At 44.7% G+C, this 17210-nt stretch overlaps 1 protein-coding gene across 2 annotated transcripts; it reads left to right on the top strand.

The window, feature by feature from the left end:
• Positions 1–448: 448 nt before the first annotated feature.
• LOC122107411 (C-X-C chemokine receptor type 2-like) lies at positions 449–10843 on the top strand. Of its 2 annotated transcripts, none has more exons than XM_042679119.1 (2): positions 449–511; positions 9451–10843. In XM_042679119.1, the coding sequence occupies exon 2, from the start codon at positions 9468–9470 to the stop codon at positions 10518–10520; it is 1053 nt and encodes a 350-aa protein (XP_042535053.1). In that variant the 5' UTR covers positions 449–511; positions 9451–9467; the 3' UTR covers positions 10521–10843. The 2 variants fall into 2 exon arrangements, with proteins under 2 accessions (XP_042535053.1, XP_042535054.1); XM_042679120.1 differs by having other exon boundaries at positions 478–511; positions 9454–10843.
• The last annotated feature ends 6367 nt before the right edge of the window (positions 10844–17210 follow it).

Genomic DNA, 17210 nt, shown 5'->3' with positions numbered 1-17210 from the left:
CTTCTGAGATGTGAGAAGACAAAAGCCGTTGGGGGAGGACGCTACCAGACTGGCTGGAAGCTCCAATTTCATCTCCGCTGTCTTAATGAGCTTTGCTGTTCCTCCTTCCAGGGGAAAAAAAAAAACAACATTGCTGTTGATTGGTATAGCCTGGGCATCTGTGGAAAGTTGGCTGGTGGACAGGGGCTCTGAGTTCATAGTTGAGAGAGGCCTCTCTTTGGGCTTTAATTTCCTTATCTATGTCACAGAACACTGGACTAGAAAACCCCCACATGGTCCCCTCCCAAGATGAATTCTAGGTAACTATAAAACAATTCAGTATCCAGGAGCTGCCCTAGGAATGAAGTATTCAAATATATCACAAGCATCCTGCACCCTCGCTAGCTCCTCCCCTGATTGAGCAATCTAGTCCACCACTCACTTCCTTCAACAAATTCTCAACAAACCACCACCCTTCCATCAGTGACAGCTGCACTCCAGGAGGTGACACAGGTGAAAAGCCAGCATCCTGGTAAGTCTTGGGATACCCTCTTCCTACCACCTCTAGGAGTCTCTTTCTGTCCCCCCAATAGCCAGGCTGATAGAGGACAGCTACCCCACTTTGGGGGGTCCTCATCCTTGCCATTTTGCTCTCTTCATTCTCTTGCTTTTGACCTCCCTATCCACAAAGGGAGAAGTGCTACTACTTCTATTGCCCTCTCTGTTACTATTCAGGGCACCTTGCAGCCCACTTCCTGCCCTCGGCTCTGCAGCCTTCCCAGCCCCTTGGTTCTCTTTGATTTTTATTGTGTTTTGTTTTTGGCTTTTTTTTTTTTATCTAGGATTAGGTCTGAGAATAGGACAGGTTTGTAGACCCTCTTTCCCTTGCATTAAATATGTGTTGGTAGATTATGTTTATGAAGGGAGAAGGAATTCTGGAACTGTAATAAAATAGGTAGATTTGTGTTGTTGTTAAGAGATTACCTGAGGGCTGGGAAGGTGGCTCAGTGGTACAGGGCTTGCCTTGCATGCATGAGGCCCTGGGTTCGATTCCTCAGCACCACATAAGCAAAAAGAGAAAAAGCCAGAAGTGGCGCTGTGGCTCAAAGTGGTAGAGCCTTGAGCTAAAGAGCTGAGGGACAGTGCCCAGGCCCAGAGTTCAGGCCCTACAACCGGACCCCCCCCCCTAAAAAAAAGAGATTACCTGAGCTGGGCTCTGGTGGCTCACACCTGTAATCCTAGCTATTCAATAGGCTGAGATCTGAGGATGGTGGTTCAAAGCCAGCCTGGGAAAGAAAGTCTGAGAGACTTTTATCTCCAATTAACTACCCAATAAAAGCTGGAAATGGGCTGGGAATGTGGCTCAGTACTAAAGTGTGCATGAAGCCCTAGGTTCAATTCCTCAGTTCTATGTAAACAGAAAAAGCTGGAAGTGGCACGGTGGCTCAAGTGGTAGAGTCTAGCCTTGAGCCAAAGAAGCTCAGGGACAGTGCCCAGGCTCTGGGTTCAGGGCCCAGTATTGGGAGGAAAATTACCTTAGCAGTATACTTACAATCTAGCTACTCAGGAGGCTGAGTTCTGGGGAATACAATTTGAAGCAAATCTGAGCTTCAGTCTGTGAGACTCTACCTCTAATCAGCCAGCAAAAGGCATTACTAAAGGTATGGCTCAAGTGGTAAAGCATCAGCCCTGAGTGAAGAAATATCTCAAGTATTTGCAATCTCACAAATGCTACAGGCTATATTTTCATATAAGGAGTTAGAATTCATCCCACTCCGGAGTTTCTGGACTGCCATGAATCAACAAGGGGCAACATTTTTCCTCCATGAGGGAAGCTCCTACTGGGGTTGCAAAGCCATGATTGGCTAGTCATGCCCAGTTACAAGTAGGGAGTGAAACCAGGTCAAGAGTGTTTGGATTATTGTCCTAGAAATGGCTATTTCTTTTATTTGAAGTCTTAGGAACAATGAAAGACAACAGAGTTTCAAGGTTGACTCAATAGTATCTCAAGAATTTCAAAGCTACAGGGATGTGCGGATAACTCAGTGGTAGAATATGTGCTTGGTCTGTGTGAGGTCAATCTTCAGCAAGGAAAAATAATAAGATGCTTATCTTACAAATAGATTTAAGATATGAGGTATGATGAGTGTGTGTGTGTGTGTGTGTGTGTGTGTGTGCTGGTACTGAGGCGTGAACATAGGGCCTCAGTCCTTCTCTTGTCTTTTCTACTTAAGGATGGTATTCTACCACTTGAACCACACCTCTCGTTCCAAAGAGAGATTTAAAAAAAAATAAACTGCTCATGAAGAAGTAAGTGGAGTTGAAATTCTGGCTGTGCCTTGGCAGGTCTGTGGCCACAGGCTGGCTATGGAGCCTCTCTTCTTTGGTCTTCAACTCTGTAAACAGGGCAAGCCATTCCCTTATGTCAGGACCAAGGGGGCACAAAGCAGACCTCAGATGTGGCATCTCCCTGCCTTAGATCGTCTCCTTAGCTATCAACCCTCTCCTTCCAGAGAGGAGCCAATGAAAACACAACCCAAACCCTTTCCACAGCCCATCGCTGGAGGTCATGGGTCTGCTGTGGCTCTCTTTTCTCAACTCTCAACCTTCCATCCTGACCTACATGGTCTCCACTGGAATTCTCAAGCTGACCCTTAACTCCTGGCAGTGGGAAATCACTCACCATCTGCTGCCCACCCCACCCACCCCACCCAGCTGAGTCCTGGGCCACCCAAAGCAAGGACTTCTCTGGAAAACATGCTCAACTCTTTTTCTTTCTTATCAGGCAGGTTCCACACCTGTCCCAGCCCTGCTTCTCACCATTGAACATAACTGAGCATGAGTGTCTGCTCTAAACCCTCTCGGCACAAACCCTATATTGCATCCACTCAAAAAGGAGGGTCTTCTCTTAGGTCATTTATTCTCTTAAGAGTGTATTTGATTACCCACTCTCAGAGGGACCCACCTTTGGCTCCATTAAACCTAACTCTAGGTCTCTGAGCTCTGGTGCTGACGGATCAGCAGAGTCAGCATCTCCTTCCGGGTCTTGCCAATCACACTGGCCCAGCCAGTTGGACTAGCTGCCTCTCCCACTGTTTCCCCCAACCACCTGGCCACTCCAGAACACACCCTCATCGTCTCATCTTTCTAGGTTTACCAGTTGATCATATCTTTCTCTCTCTGGTCTTTACAATACCAGGAAGGTAATGGACCTAGCATCCATCGCCTACAGTCCAAAGTAATACCTTCTTCGGAAGGGAGGAGTCAGAATTCCATCATTTTTTGAGGGGAAAGGGCATTTTGTTTTGTTTCCGTTTCTCTACGTTTTATTCAGCTGTCTTCTTTGGACAATAACAGAGATTACTATCTCTGTTTTTTTGTTTGTTTTTTGTCCGTTGTAGGACTTGAACTCAGGGACTGGGCACTGTCCCTGAGCTCTTCTGCTAGTGCTAGGCTAGTGTTCTACCTCTTCAGCCACAGCCCCATTTCTAGTTTTCTAGTGGTTAATTGGAGATAAGAATCTCACAGACTTTCATGCCAGGGCTGGCTTTGAACCTGAATCCTCAGATCTCAGCCTCCTGAGTAGCTAGGATTATAAGTATGAACTACCAGTACCCAGCTTACTATTGTTTTTTGTTTTTTCTTTTAAATTTCATTTTATTGTAAAGATGCTGTACAGAGGAGTTACAGTTGCATGGGTAAGGTAATATGTACATTTCTTGTTGAACATTGTTACCTTTGGTTTTTTTCCTACTATCCTTTCCTTCTCCCTTCCCATATCCTCCCCCCCACCCCCCCAAGCCAGTGATAACAGGGGATATACTATCGGAGGAAGAACATACCAAAAAAAATCACATAGTATATTAAAAACAACAACAATAAAGAAAAATCTCTTGCCGGGCGCTGGTGGCTCACGCCTGTAATCCTAGCTACTCAGGAGGCTGAGATCTGAGGATCGCGGTTCAAAGCCAGCCCGGACAGGAGACTCCTATCTCCAATAAACCACCAGAAAACTGAAAGTGGCGCTGTAGCTCAAGTGGTAGAGCACTCGCCTTGAGCTGAAGAGCTGAGGGACAGCGCCCAGGCTCAGAGGTCAAGCCCCACGACCAAAAAAAAAAAAAAAAAAAAAAAAAATCTGTGTCCATATCTTAGGGTTCTTTTCACTTAGCATCATCTTATATGTTCATATATGCATAGTTTTTTGAGCTTTTCTGCTCATCTGATATGATTATCCTAGACATATATTAGTTATTGCAAATAAAGGAAACCATGGAACCTATATTTCTTTAGGTCTGGCTTACTTCATTTAAATGATTTTTTTCCAAGTCTCCATTTCCTAACAAATAGGGTGGTGTCATTCTTTCTGATGAAAGCATAGAATTCCATTGTGTATATATACCAAATTTTCTTGATCCATTCATCTACGGAGGAACATCTGGGTTGGGTCCATATCTTAGCTATGGTGAATAATGCTGCGATAAACATAGTTGTGCTGGTAGTTTTAGTATGGCCTTGTTTGTGATAGTTTGGGTAAATGCCCAAAAGTGGAATTGCTGGGTTATAGGGGAGCTCTATGTGGAGTCTTTTGAGGAACCTCCATACTGCTTTCCAGAGTGGTTGAACAAGTTTCACTCCCACCAACAGTGCAGTAGAGTTCCCTTTTGGCCACATCCTCTCCAGCATCTGCTGTTGTTAGATTTCTCGATTATAGCCATTCTAACTGGAGTGAGATGGAATCTCAATATTGTTTTGATTTGCATTTCTTTTAGGGCCAGAGAAGTTGAGCATTTCTTCATGCGTCTATTAGCCATTCTTATTTCCTCTTCAGAGAAGTCTCTCTTTAAGTTTTTAGCCCACTTATTAATGGGGTGGTTGTTTCTTTGAGGATTTGTTTTTGGGGGATTTAATTTTTTGAGTTCTGAGTATATTTTAGATATGAGGCCCTTGTTTGTTGCATGGCTAGTGAAGATCTTCTCCCAATCCATGGGCTTTTTATTGATCTTGCTAGCTATGTCCTTTGCTGCACAAAAGGTTTGTTATTGTTTTAATATTTGTATTTGTATGGAAAAACTTTGAACCCTTTGGCTAATCTTTTTTTTCTAATTGAGATATAATTCACACATCACAAAAGTCACCCATGCAAAGTGTACAGTTCAGGGGGTTATCATTGACACCAATTTCAGAACTCTTTCATCGCCTTCAAAAGAAGCCCTTAAACTCATTAACATTCTTCTCTCCCAAAGCCTCCAGCAACCACTAATCTATTTTCCATCACTACCAAATTGCCTGTTCTGCTTATTTTCACATACGAGGAATCACACAGTTTGTGTCTGGCTTTTTTCACTTAGAATAATGTTTTCAAAGTTACTTTATGTGGCATTGTGTTTCAGTCCTTCAGTCTTTCTTATGACTGAATAGCAGTCCATTGTATATATGTACTTTGATTTATTTATCCATCCATCAATTGTTGGACATTTGTTTATTTCCTCTTTTTTTGTATGTGTGTGTACTTATACTGGGGCTTTTCATCAAAGCTACCACTTGAGCTACAACTCCACTTCCAGTTTTTTGGCGGTTAAAGGAAAATAAGTGTCTCACAGACTTTTCCTGCCTGGGCTGATTTTGAACCACAATCCTCAGATCTCAGCCCTCCTAAGTAGCTAGGATTACAGGCGTGAGCCATCAATGCTCAACATACTTTCACTATCATACTTTGGCTATCATGATAATTGCTGCTATAAACATGTATACAAGGCTTTGCCTGCCTTTTTCAAGGTTCTTGAGTATATACCAAGGGATAGAACTGCTGGGTAATATGGAATATGGTTAAACTGGCTGAGCAAATGCTGACCTTCTTTCCCAAAGCAGCAACACCATTGTGTGAGGGTCCTGATATTCCTGACATCCTTATTGTCTGTCCTTTTTCTTACATATTTTTATTATTATTATCTTTAAGTAGTTGTACAAAGAAGTTCCCATTCTACAAAACAGTATATAAGTTCCAGGTGTCTGACAACACTGTCACCCATCATTCCTAACCCATCCCTTCTCTCTCATTTTTTAAAAATTGAGATTAGGTGATTACATAAATTTCATATTTTCCACAGTATTGTGGAATAGTGACACTTAGTTAAAGTTATGAATACATTTTAACCTTCACAAGGCAAATTGTCATTATCATGGTCTATAAAGTTTGTGAATTCTATGAGCTTTGACAATACAAGTTATTTCTTCCACATCGGTGATGTTTACATTTCTTTCCTTTTGCTTAGTGTAGGCTGTTCCCTCTTCCTGTCTCATTCCTCCCTTCCCATCGCTGCCTTTGGGCTGCTTAGTTCTTTTTCTTCTATGTCCAGTGCAGCTGATGGGCCCCTTTGTTGTATGTTGTTCCATTTCCCACTTACTCTGTTCCTCCTCCTGTCTTCCCTCCATTGCATGCATATATCTACCCAATATGTGATCAAGAACATGGAGTCATTTAGCAATGATACGACAAAATGGGTGGCTGTCCTTTGTTTCTTGAGTCCTGTTTACTTTGTCATATCTTCTTGTATTTTGGCTTTAGCCTCCACATATCAAGGAGACCATGTGCAGTTTGTCTCTTTGTTCTTGGCTTACCTCGCTCAAAATAATTTGCTCTAGTTCCATCCATTTCCCTACAAATGCCATTATTTTTTCTGACGTCTTCATGATATTCCATGTGATATAGGTATCACAACTTTTTTTTGTTTTTTTGGGTCCAGTCATGGGGCCTGAACTCTGGGCCTGGGCGCTGTCCCTCAGCTCTTCAGCTCAAGGCTAGCACTCTACCACTTGAGCCACAGTGCCACTTCTGGCTTTTTTCTTTTTGCTTATATGGTGCTGAGGAATCGAACCCAGGGCCTCAGGCATGCAAGGCAAGCGCTCTACCACTGAGCCACCTTCCCAGCCCCGGTATCACAACTTTTTGATCCACTCATCAGTAGTAGGGCATCTGGGGCTATTGTAAACAGTGCTGCAATAAACATGGAGGTGCATGTGCCTTTGTATCCTGGTTCCTGTTGCTCAGGGTAGATGCCTAGGAGTGGTATGGCTGGGTGATAGGGAAGTTCTATATTTAGCTTTCCTAGGTAGGTCCAGACTGCTTTCCAAAGTGGTTGTATTAGTGTACATTCCCACCAGCAATGCAGTAGGGTTCCTCTTTCTCCACATCCCCTTCAGTATTTGTGGCTGGTTGAATTTAGAATATGGGCCATTCTGACTGGGGTAAGGTGGTATCTCAGTGTTATTTTTATTTGCATTTCCTTTACAGCCAGGTGATGAACATTCCTTCATGTCTTTCTTTGCCATTTTTATCTCTTCTTCTAGGAAGTCTCTCTTTAGTTCCCTTGCCCATTTCATGATTGGTTTGTTAGATTTGGGAAGGGTGAGTTTCTTGAGTTCCCGTTATATATTGGATATTAGGCCCTTGTCTGATATCTTGCTAGTAAATATTTTTTTCTCAATTAGTTGGCTTTCTTTCTAATTTGGTTGCTATTTCTTTTCTATTTTTTTTGGGGGGGGGGAGTGGGGTCCATTCATAAGGCCTGAACTCTAGGCCTGGGAACTGTCCCTCAGCTCTTCAGCTCAAGGCTAGCACTCTACCACTTGAGCCACAGCGCCACTTCCGGCTTTTTTCTTTTTGCTTATATGGTGCTGAGGAATTGAACCCAGGGCCTCAGGCATGCAAGGCAAGCGCTCTACCACTGAGCCACCTTCCCAGTCCCCAGAGTATCAGGTTTGATGTTAAGGTCTTTAATCCATTTTGATTTGATGTTAGTGTATGGTGACAGGCTAGGGTCCACTTTCAGTTTTCTGCATGTGGCCACCCAGTTTTCCCAGCACCAGTAATTGAAGAGGTTATAATTCTTCCACTGTGCATCTTTGGCTCCTTTGTCAAATATCAACTGACTGTATGTGTCTGTCTTTTTATACGTGAATGTGAAGTAGTTCCTGGGAATTTTTACTTCCTGATTCTTCTCTAGCACTGGCTTCTATTTGGACACAGGTTATGGCTTGGATACAGTCATAGTATAGTCATAACTTGCTGTAAAGAAATGGCATGGTGGCCATCTATTTTGTAGTTTCATGGGGAGATAATTTAGTATCTGGTTTGCATTTATTTACTTCTTGGAAAACTGGGATAAGATTACAGAGTGACTCCTTACCCAGGCATTCCCCAGAAGCAGAATCTTTGCTAACCTCATAGTAAAGGCAGAACCCATGGAGGCAGAGAAAGTGGGAGGGGAGCAGGGAGCCAAAGATGGAAGAAAGCCCACACACACAGCCCAGGAAGGGTCCCCACTAAGACTGGAAAGCCACCACATCAAAGGAGGTATGTCTCCACCTGTCTTCTCTACTTCTTTTTGTCCATACCCCTAATTCTGGAGGCACAGTAGTAGCTCACCCTCACAGGGCAGAATGGGGCCACCCAGAACTCTCCAAATCTGTTCCATTGCCATTCACTTGGAAAAGCAGTACGCTGCTAGCTTCTCATGCTGAATGTACCTCTTTACAAGCTATACAAATACCCTTAGATTAACTCTCCTTCTTTCTAAAAGAAATATGTTGGGCCTTATTCACCAACTGAAATTTCTTCTAGAACATATCTTATGGAACTCCACACTACTATTGTTGCTATGGCTTTTTTAGACTATTTCTTTTAAAATAACGTTCAGAATATTGGACAAAGGGATTCATCTCTCAGCTTTAAAACAGGCCTTCTTTCCTTTTTCTCTTTCTTTCTTTCTCTCTCTCTCTCTCTCTTTCTCTCTCTCTCTCTTTCTTTCTTTCTTGACCAGTACTAGGGACTGTCCCTGAGGTTTTTCTCTCAAGGTTAGCACTCTACCACTTGAGCCATAGCTCCACGTTTTCTGGCTTTTTGGTGGTTAGATGGGGAGAAAAGTCACACAGACTTTCTTGCTTGGGTTGGGTTGGAACTGTGATCCTCAGATCTCAGCCTCCTGAGTAAATAGAAATACAGGTGTGAGCCACCAATACCTGGCTAAGCCTTGATGTTTTTCTAGAAGTACAACCCAATTGATGGGCCTGCTTTCTCCACAAGACTAAGAACTGAAGGGCATCTCAGGTTTCTGAATAATAAATTCGGCCTCCGTAGCCAAGATTGCTCACCATTGAGAGACCTAAGACAAGTATTCTGTAGGGATTATCCAAAGGGAAATTTCAACAAAGCTTTGGATAATGGCCATATCATAAGAAATACTAAGAGCTTACCTTGATATTAAAGTGAATTATAGTCTTCCTAAACTGTCTTATCTATCATTCATTTGTATCACAACCTGATTGCTCTTCACATTGACAAATGTGAAGAGAAATTTTCTTTCATGTAACTTGCATACCAATGCAAAGAGCTTTCCTCTCCGTTTCACAGATGGATGAATAAGAATCAAGGGAGAGTTGACTGGGTCATAACTCTCATCTCTCCTTTATCAGCAGGATTGGAAAAAAAGATGGAAGACTTTAACTGGGATGATTACTTTGACGATTTTAATTACAGCTCTGGCCTGCCCAGTATTCCACCAGATTTTGCCCCGTGCACACTATACTACATTGGAATCAACATTCATGTGGTGATCTTGATTTATGTCCTGGTGTTCCTGCTAAGCCTTCTGGGAAACTCCCTGGTGATGTTGGTCATTTTATACAACCGAGTGAACCGCTCTGTCACCGATGTCTACCTGCTGAACTTAGCCATGGCTGATCTGCTCTTTGCCCTGACCTTGCCCATCTGGGCAGCTTCCAGAACAAATGGTTGGACCTTTGGCACACCTCTGTGCAAGGTGACCTCATTCCTGAAAGAAGTCAACTTCTACAGCAGTATCCTGGTACTGGCTTGTATCAGTGTGGACCGCTACCTGGCCATTGTCCATGCCACACGCACACTGACCCAGAAGCGACACTTGGTCAAGTTTGTATGCTTGGGCATGTGGGGACTGTCCCTAGTTCTGTCCCTGCCTGCCTTACTTTTGCGTAAGACCGTCTACAGCCCCAATTACTACCCAGCCTGCTATGAGGACATGGGTGAACAGACGACAAAATGGCGATTAGTGTTGCGGTTCCTGCCTCAGACCTTCGGCTTCCTCCTGCCCCTGCTGGTCATGCTGTTCTGCTATGGATTCACAATACGCACGCTGTTTAATGCTCACATGGGGCAGAAGCACCGTGCCATGCGGGTCATCTTTGCTGTGGTGCTTGTCTTCCTGCTCTGCTGGCTGCCCTACAACCTGGTCCTGTTGGCAGATACCCTCATGAGGACCGGCATGATTGAAGAGACCTGTGAGCGCCGCAGTGACATTGACCACGCCATGGAGGCCACTGAGATCCTGAGCTTCCTACACTGCTGCCTTAACCCCATCCTCTACGCCTTCATTGGCCAAAAGTTTCGCTATGGATTCCTCAAGATCCTGGCCACCTATGGCCTGGTCAGCAAGGAGTTCTTGGCCAAGGAGAGTAAGCCTTCCTATGTTGGCTCTTCTTCAGGAAACACTTCCACTACCCTCTAAGATGGCCTTGCTCTTACGGCCCCTTGGGGTTTCTCCTGGTCTTGGACATCTCATTCCAAGCCCCTAGTCCACTGGCTGTTCATGATATCTTGAATGTAGACCCTCTTTTAAGATTTTGACAAGGGCCACATTCTTACCCGGCTCCCATTGCATGGTTTAGAAAGCCTGTCCTGACACTCCACCCCGTTGCATAATTACTATACCAATACATAGTTGGGCCTATAGTTCTGTTTTCTAAGAATTGTGCATTAGCCAGGTGCCAGTGGCTCATGTCTGTAATCCTAGCTACTCAGGAGATCTGAGATCTGCAGATTGCTGTTCGAAGCCAGCCCAGGCAGGAAAGTCCATGAGACTCTTATCTCCAATTAATTTCACACAAAATAAAATAAACAGAAGTGGAGCTATGGTTCAAGTGGTAGAGCACTAGCCTTGAGCACAAAAAGGCTCAGGGACAGCACCCAGGCCCCGAGTTCAAGCCCCACAACTGACAAAAGAAAAGAAAAGAAAAAAGCTCATGTACAGTGCCCAGGCTTTAAGTTCAAGCCCCAGGAAAAGAAAGAAAGAAAGAAAGAAAGGAAGGAAGGAAGGAAGGAAGAAAGGAAGGAAGGAAGGAAGGAAGGAAGGAAGGAAGGAAGGAAGGAAGGAAGGAAGGAAAGGAAGGAAGGAAGGAAGGAAGGAAGGAAGGGTGGACAAGAGAGAAAGAAAGGCAAGAGAGAGAAAGAGAAAGAGAGAGAGGAGGAGGGAGGGAGGAAATAAAGGAGGAAGGAAGGAAGGAAGTCAGCCAGGAAGTAGAGAAACTGAAACTGCTGATGGAAATATAAAATGACACAGCCACAGTAGAAAACAGCAAAGCACTTTCCTTAAAACATTATGTCAGAATTGCCATATGACCAGGCAATTCCATTTCTAGGTAGATACCAAAAATAATCGAATACAGTGATTTGAACAGATACTTGTACACTGATGTTCATGGCTGCATTATTCACAATAGTCCAATGGTGAAAACAGCCCAAATGTTCCATCAACAAAAGTAGATAAACTGTGATATGTACTTATAATGGAATGCCATTTAGTAATTTTAAAAAAGAATTAAAGCACTGACACATGTTACAACATGGAAATGCCTTAAAAGCATCATACTAAGTGAAATAAGCAAGAAAAACCAAAGGTCAAACGTTGGATGGTTGCACTTACATTAAGTACCTAGGAGTCAAATTCACCGAGCTAGAAAGGAGAATACTGGGTAATGGAGGCTGAGGGACAGAGGAGGGTGGAGAGTTATTATTTAATGGATGTAGAATCTCAATTTGGGATGATGAAAACATTCTGAAGATGATAAAAAAAACTTCTGGACAGTACTGCCAATTGTACAATAATCTGATGCCAGTAAATAGTACACTTTAAAAGGTTAAAATTGGGGCTGGAAAGGTGGCTCAGTGGTAGAGCGCTTGCCTTGCATGCCTGAGGCCCTAGGTTCCATTCCTCAACACCACATAAGCAAAAAGAAAAAAGCTGGAAGTGGTGCTGTGGCTTAAGTGGTAGAGCGCTAGCCTTGAGCTGAAGAGCTGAGGGACAGTGCCTAGGCCCAGAGTTCAGGCCCCACGACCGGACCCAAAAAATAAAAATAAAAATAAATTAAATTAAAAATAAAAGGTTAAAATTAACACTTGCCTGGCATGTGCAAGGCCCTGAGTTCCATATCCAGCATCTCAAAAAAAATGCTAAAATAATAAATTCTGTTACGTGTATTTTACTTTAATTTTTTTTAAAGTCTGGGCTCAAAAAGGTCTTTAATCACTGAAACTGCCTACTTATAATTTCTTATACAATTTGATCATTAAATGCTTGGTTTCCTATAACCCACTTTTAGTTGAGTATTTATTTCATAATCTCTAATAAAAAAAAAAACATTCAAACTGCTACAGAAAAGGTGAGCAGGGGGTAGCAGATTTCCCCAGTGAGGGCCTTTCTAAAAAAATAAATCGCTAAAAATAAAATTTCCCTGTGCTGACTCCCTAGAGAGGATTGGGATTGAAATGAAGCCTGGCCTGGCCCCTAATATGCATGGGCATGCATGCATGCGTGTGTGCGTGCGTGTGTGTGCGCGCGCACGCACACACGCACGCATGTACACAAACACACCTCACACCCAGCCCAAACTTCCCATTACCAAATGTAGGTCCCAAAGAAAAAAATGCATTCTTGGATCCCCAGGTTCTCAGGTAAAACTGTAGTCAAGAGCATCAGGGATAGTTTTAGGATGTGCAATGGTAGCAGGAAAGCAGGGTGCTCTCCCAGCCTCAAGCACAGCTCCTCCTCAAAGTCTGCCTCACCTCCTCATCTTCAGTCCAGGTGTGACAAGAAAGCCCTAAAGCAGAGTGTGGAGACCATAATCCGTTGCTCAGAAGAAATATAGACCAGGCACTGGTAGCTCCCACCAGAAGTGGAGCTATGACTCAAGTGAGAGAGTAGTAGCATCTAATGAAAAAGCTAAGGGATAGTACCCAGACCCTGAGAAGGGGAGACGGAAAAGGAGGAGAAGGAGGAAAAAAAGGAAGAGGAGGAGGAAATGAGGGGGAGGAGGAAAAAGAGAGGAGGAAGAGGAGAGAGGAACAAGGAGAAGAGAAAAGAAGAGGAGGAGGAAGAGGAAGAAGAGGTTGAAGAAGGAAAAGGAGAAGGAGGAGGAGGAGATAATAATGCAGGATTTGAGTCTTTCTTTCTATAATATTCATTGAGGGGATTGGGATTCAATAGCACCTAGGGCTCATAGGGCTGGTCACCAAAGAGCTCAGGGTCTGAGCAGCCTGCTAAGTGCATAAGAAAGCAAGAAGGCCAGAACTCCCATGGCTTCCAGGCCATCCAGCTCTGAGCACTAGGCCAAGCAGGAGGACTAGAGGATTCAAGCGTAAGGAACTCCCACTTATTGCTCATGAAAGTGATTTTCCTATTGCCTCCAGCAAACAAGACTGAGTGTGTGTCATAGTCCCTTGTTCTGTGCACATTCTATGCCCAGGCACTGTGCTACACTCAGGACTGAGAGTGACTGCGCTGCATCTCTGATTTGGCAAATGGGAAATGCACAAGCACCTGTATTTACCAAACCTGGAGTTGCCAGAGGGATGAGGTGCTCTGCATGAGCCGGGTGGACCAGCCAAATGGCTCCCTGCAAAGAGGAGCCCAAATTCAGTTTCACCTTTTGTTGCAGATTTCTGCTCTTTATTCCTTTGGTGGGGCCCTTGAGGAAACACTGTTTTCCAGTGGAACTCTCCCCGGAGGTGGGAGGGAGGGCAACAAAGGTGAGATTGAACTGAAGCTCTGTGGGTTCCATTGATATTTATCTCTCCTTCTTCCTCTCGCTCCCAATCTTTGCAGCAGGGGCTTCCTTTGCTTAGCAAATCAAAACAGCCTCTAATCTTAGAGAGAGGACATTGAGACATACCCCAGTGACTGGGGATAGAGTTCAGTGGGAGAGGGCTTGCCTAGCATGCTCAGGTCCTAAATTCAGTCCCCAGATTAAAAAGATAAAGAAGGAATATTCCCAATTTATGGGTCACATTGAAACCCACTGGACATACACCTACATGGAGAGAGAGAGCTATGCTACCCCACAATTTAGAGTCTATAGGACCTAAAGATCACCAAGACAATACTTTCCAATTATGCATGAGGAGCCGGGCATGAGCTGGTGGCTCATGCCTGTAATCCTAACTAGTCAGGAGGCTGAGCTCTGAGGATCACGGTTCAAAGCCAGCCTAGGCAGGAAATTCTGCGAGACTCTTATCTACAATAAACTGTCAAAAGACTGGAAATGGTGTTATGGTTCAAAGTGGGAGAGTGCTAGCTTTGAGGAAAAAGAGCTCAAGACAGTGCCCAGGTCCTGAGTTCAAGCCCCAGAGCTGGCGCGCGCGCGCGTGCACACACACACACACACACACACACACACACACTACACATGAGGAAACTGAGTCCTGAGCAAAAGCAACCTAACCAAAATCTTATGGCTGGCTGGACAGGTAGAGACTCGTTCAGCCCCCCCCCCCACCTTTTTTTATGCCCATCCTGGGGCTCCTGGGTACTATTCCTGAGTTCTTATGCACAAAGCTAGCCCTCTACAAGTTGAGCCACACCTCCACTTCCAGCTTTTTATGTCAGCTAATTGAAGATAAGAGTCTCACAGATTTTCCTACCTAGGCTGGCTTTGAACTATAATCCTCAAATCTCAGCTTCCTGAGTAACTAGGATTACAGGCGTGAGCCTACAGAGCCTGGCTTCAGCTCATTTTTTAAATCAGATCCTTTGCACTTGTGACATGTGACATGCCAGTCACCTGACAGAAGGGAAATCCTGTTACCTCCTCAGGACATTGCATTTATACAAGTAGGACCTGTCCACTTTTTCTGGACCTGGGCTTAGGTGCCTGGTTCTGGGGATGTTGGGGTTCCATGGTCCTGACAGGTAAAGACCAGGAGAGGCTGAGGTTCACAGGTATGGAAGCATGGTTACACTAGTTATTCTGCTCTGAGCTAGCAGACAGGACAGTTGAACACAAAGTTCAAAGTCTGGCAAAACTGACAGGGTTCAATCCTAGAAGCAGAGCCACCAAACAGAGATCTGGGATTTGACCTTATACACTGTGAAACAGGTAGAATTGTTTGTGTCCTGTTAGCTTTGATTCTGGAATGGGGCCTAAAACTAGCACTGTCATCTGATTCAAGTCACCAGGTTCAGGGGTCAGAAAATCTTGGTCTCAGCCGGGCACTGGTGGCTCACGCCTGTAATCCTAGCTACTCAGGAGGCTGAGATCTGAGGATTGCAGTTCAAATCCAACCTGGGCAGGAGAGACTGTGAGACTCCTATCTCCAATAAACCACCAGGAAACTGGAAGTGGTGCTGTAGCTCAAGTGGTAGAGTGCTCGCCTTGTGAGCTGAAGAGCTGAGGGACAGTGCCCAGGACCAGAGTTCAAGCCCCACGGCCAACCAAAAAAAAAAAAAAGAAAAAGAAAATCTTGGTCTCATTTGAGAAAGAATTCAAGGACAGTTTGTTTATTGTATGTGTTTGCTGGAACTGGGGCTTGAACTCAGGACCTTGGTGCTATCTCTTGGTTTGTTTCACTTAAGACTGGTACTCCACCACTTAAGCCACACCCCTACTTCCAGTTTTTACATAAGGGTCTCACAGATTTTCCTGCCTGGGTTGGCTTTGAACCATGATCCTCAGATCTCAGCCTCCTGAGTAGCTAGGATTACAGGGAGCAAGCTTATGAACGCAAAGCAAAGTGAAAGCAACGCAACCAACAGCGCACGCTCCAGATAGAAGGCTGGCTAGACTGAAGGCACTACACTGGAGGCCTCAAGACCTCAAGCTCTGGGGAACCTCACCATGAGGGTAGCAAGCTCCAGAAAACTGGACTCCTGTCCCTAACATCTGGAGATTGAGTTATGGATCACCAACTCCTCTCACATGTCAGGCAGGGAAGTGCTTGGTCTTCGATGATCAGACTACAGGCTGGGCGTGCTGCAGCTCAGCAAGGCCCTGCTGTGTGTCACGTCATTCCACTCACGTCAACAGTTGAGAATATGATTTTATCAACATCCAACTCATCATTCCCTGCTGTCAGGTTTCCTAACACCCTACCTCACACCTACATCCACAGAACAGCCTGGAAGGGAAAAAATCCAACATGAGGTGAGAGATGAGCAGGCGAGCGCAGCCTTCAGGGCACGCTGAGACCTGAGTTGGTTCAAATTTCGTATGTGGAGGGTCTGCAGGAGAAGATGGACAGCCTGCATCACAGACCTGAACACACACTTGCAGGGTCTGCACCAACACACCCAGCAAAGAAGTGCAGCAGTGTCTGGCACCATGCATTGGCTTTCCAAAGCCTCACAGAACAACACCAGGTTGCTGCCAGGAAAGGCTCACAGTGACCTGGAAGTATGAAAGTTCCAGCTGAGCTAAGATGACTCAGTACAAACCCTCCACACACACAAGTGCAGCTGCAAATGAACATAAATGGTTATCACAGACATCCGGGTAAAGTTTTACTCAAGGCTCAAGGAAGGAAAGGACACCAAGTTGTCATACGTGTGTGTGTGTGTGTGTGTGTGTGTGTGTGTGTGTGTGTGTGTGTGCACGTGCGCATATGCACGTGCACGCGCCTGCATGCCAGTCCTGGGGCTTGAACTCAAGGCTTAGGCACTGTTCCCAAGCTCTTTGGCTCAATGCTAACACTGTACGAATCAAGCCACTACTCTATTTTTAGGTGGTAGGTGGGATTTTTAGTAGTTAATTGGAGACAAAAGTCTTACAAACTTTTCTCCTGGGGCTCACTTTGAACTGTGACCCTCAGCTTTCAGCCTCCTGAGTAGTTAAGATTACAGGCATGAGCCAGCAGTGCCTAGCTAGCTGTCAGACTTTAGAGACACTAATAATGTTCTCTTTCTTAACCTAGAAAATAGGTGTCTGGGATTCATTGTACTACTATTTAAGCTATTTTTTAAGCTATTAAGTAAGTCTTCTGGGGGCTGGGAAGGTGGCTCAGTAGAGCGCTTGCCTTGTATGCATGAGGCCCTCGGTTCCATTCCTCAGCACCACATAAACAGAAAAAGCAGGAAGTGGCACTGTGGCTCAAGTGGTAGAGCCCTTAGCCTTGAGCTGAAGAGCTGAGGGACAGCGCCCAGGCCCAGAGT

Source organism: Dipodomys spectabilis, unplaced genomic scaffold (assembly GCF_019054845.1).
Source record: "Dipodomys spectabilis isolate Male_0828 unplaced genomic scaffold, ASM1905484v1 ptg000051l, whole genome shotgun sequence".
NCBI lineage: Eukaryota > Metazoa > Chordata > Mammalia > Rodentia > Heteromyidae > Dipodomys > Dipodomys spectabilis.
This window is presented reverse-complemented; position numbering and strand designations above follow the sequence as displayed.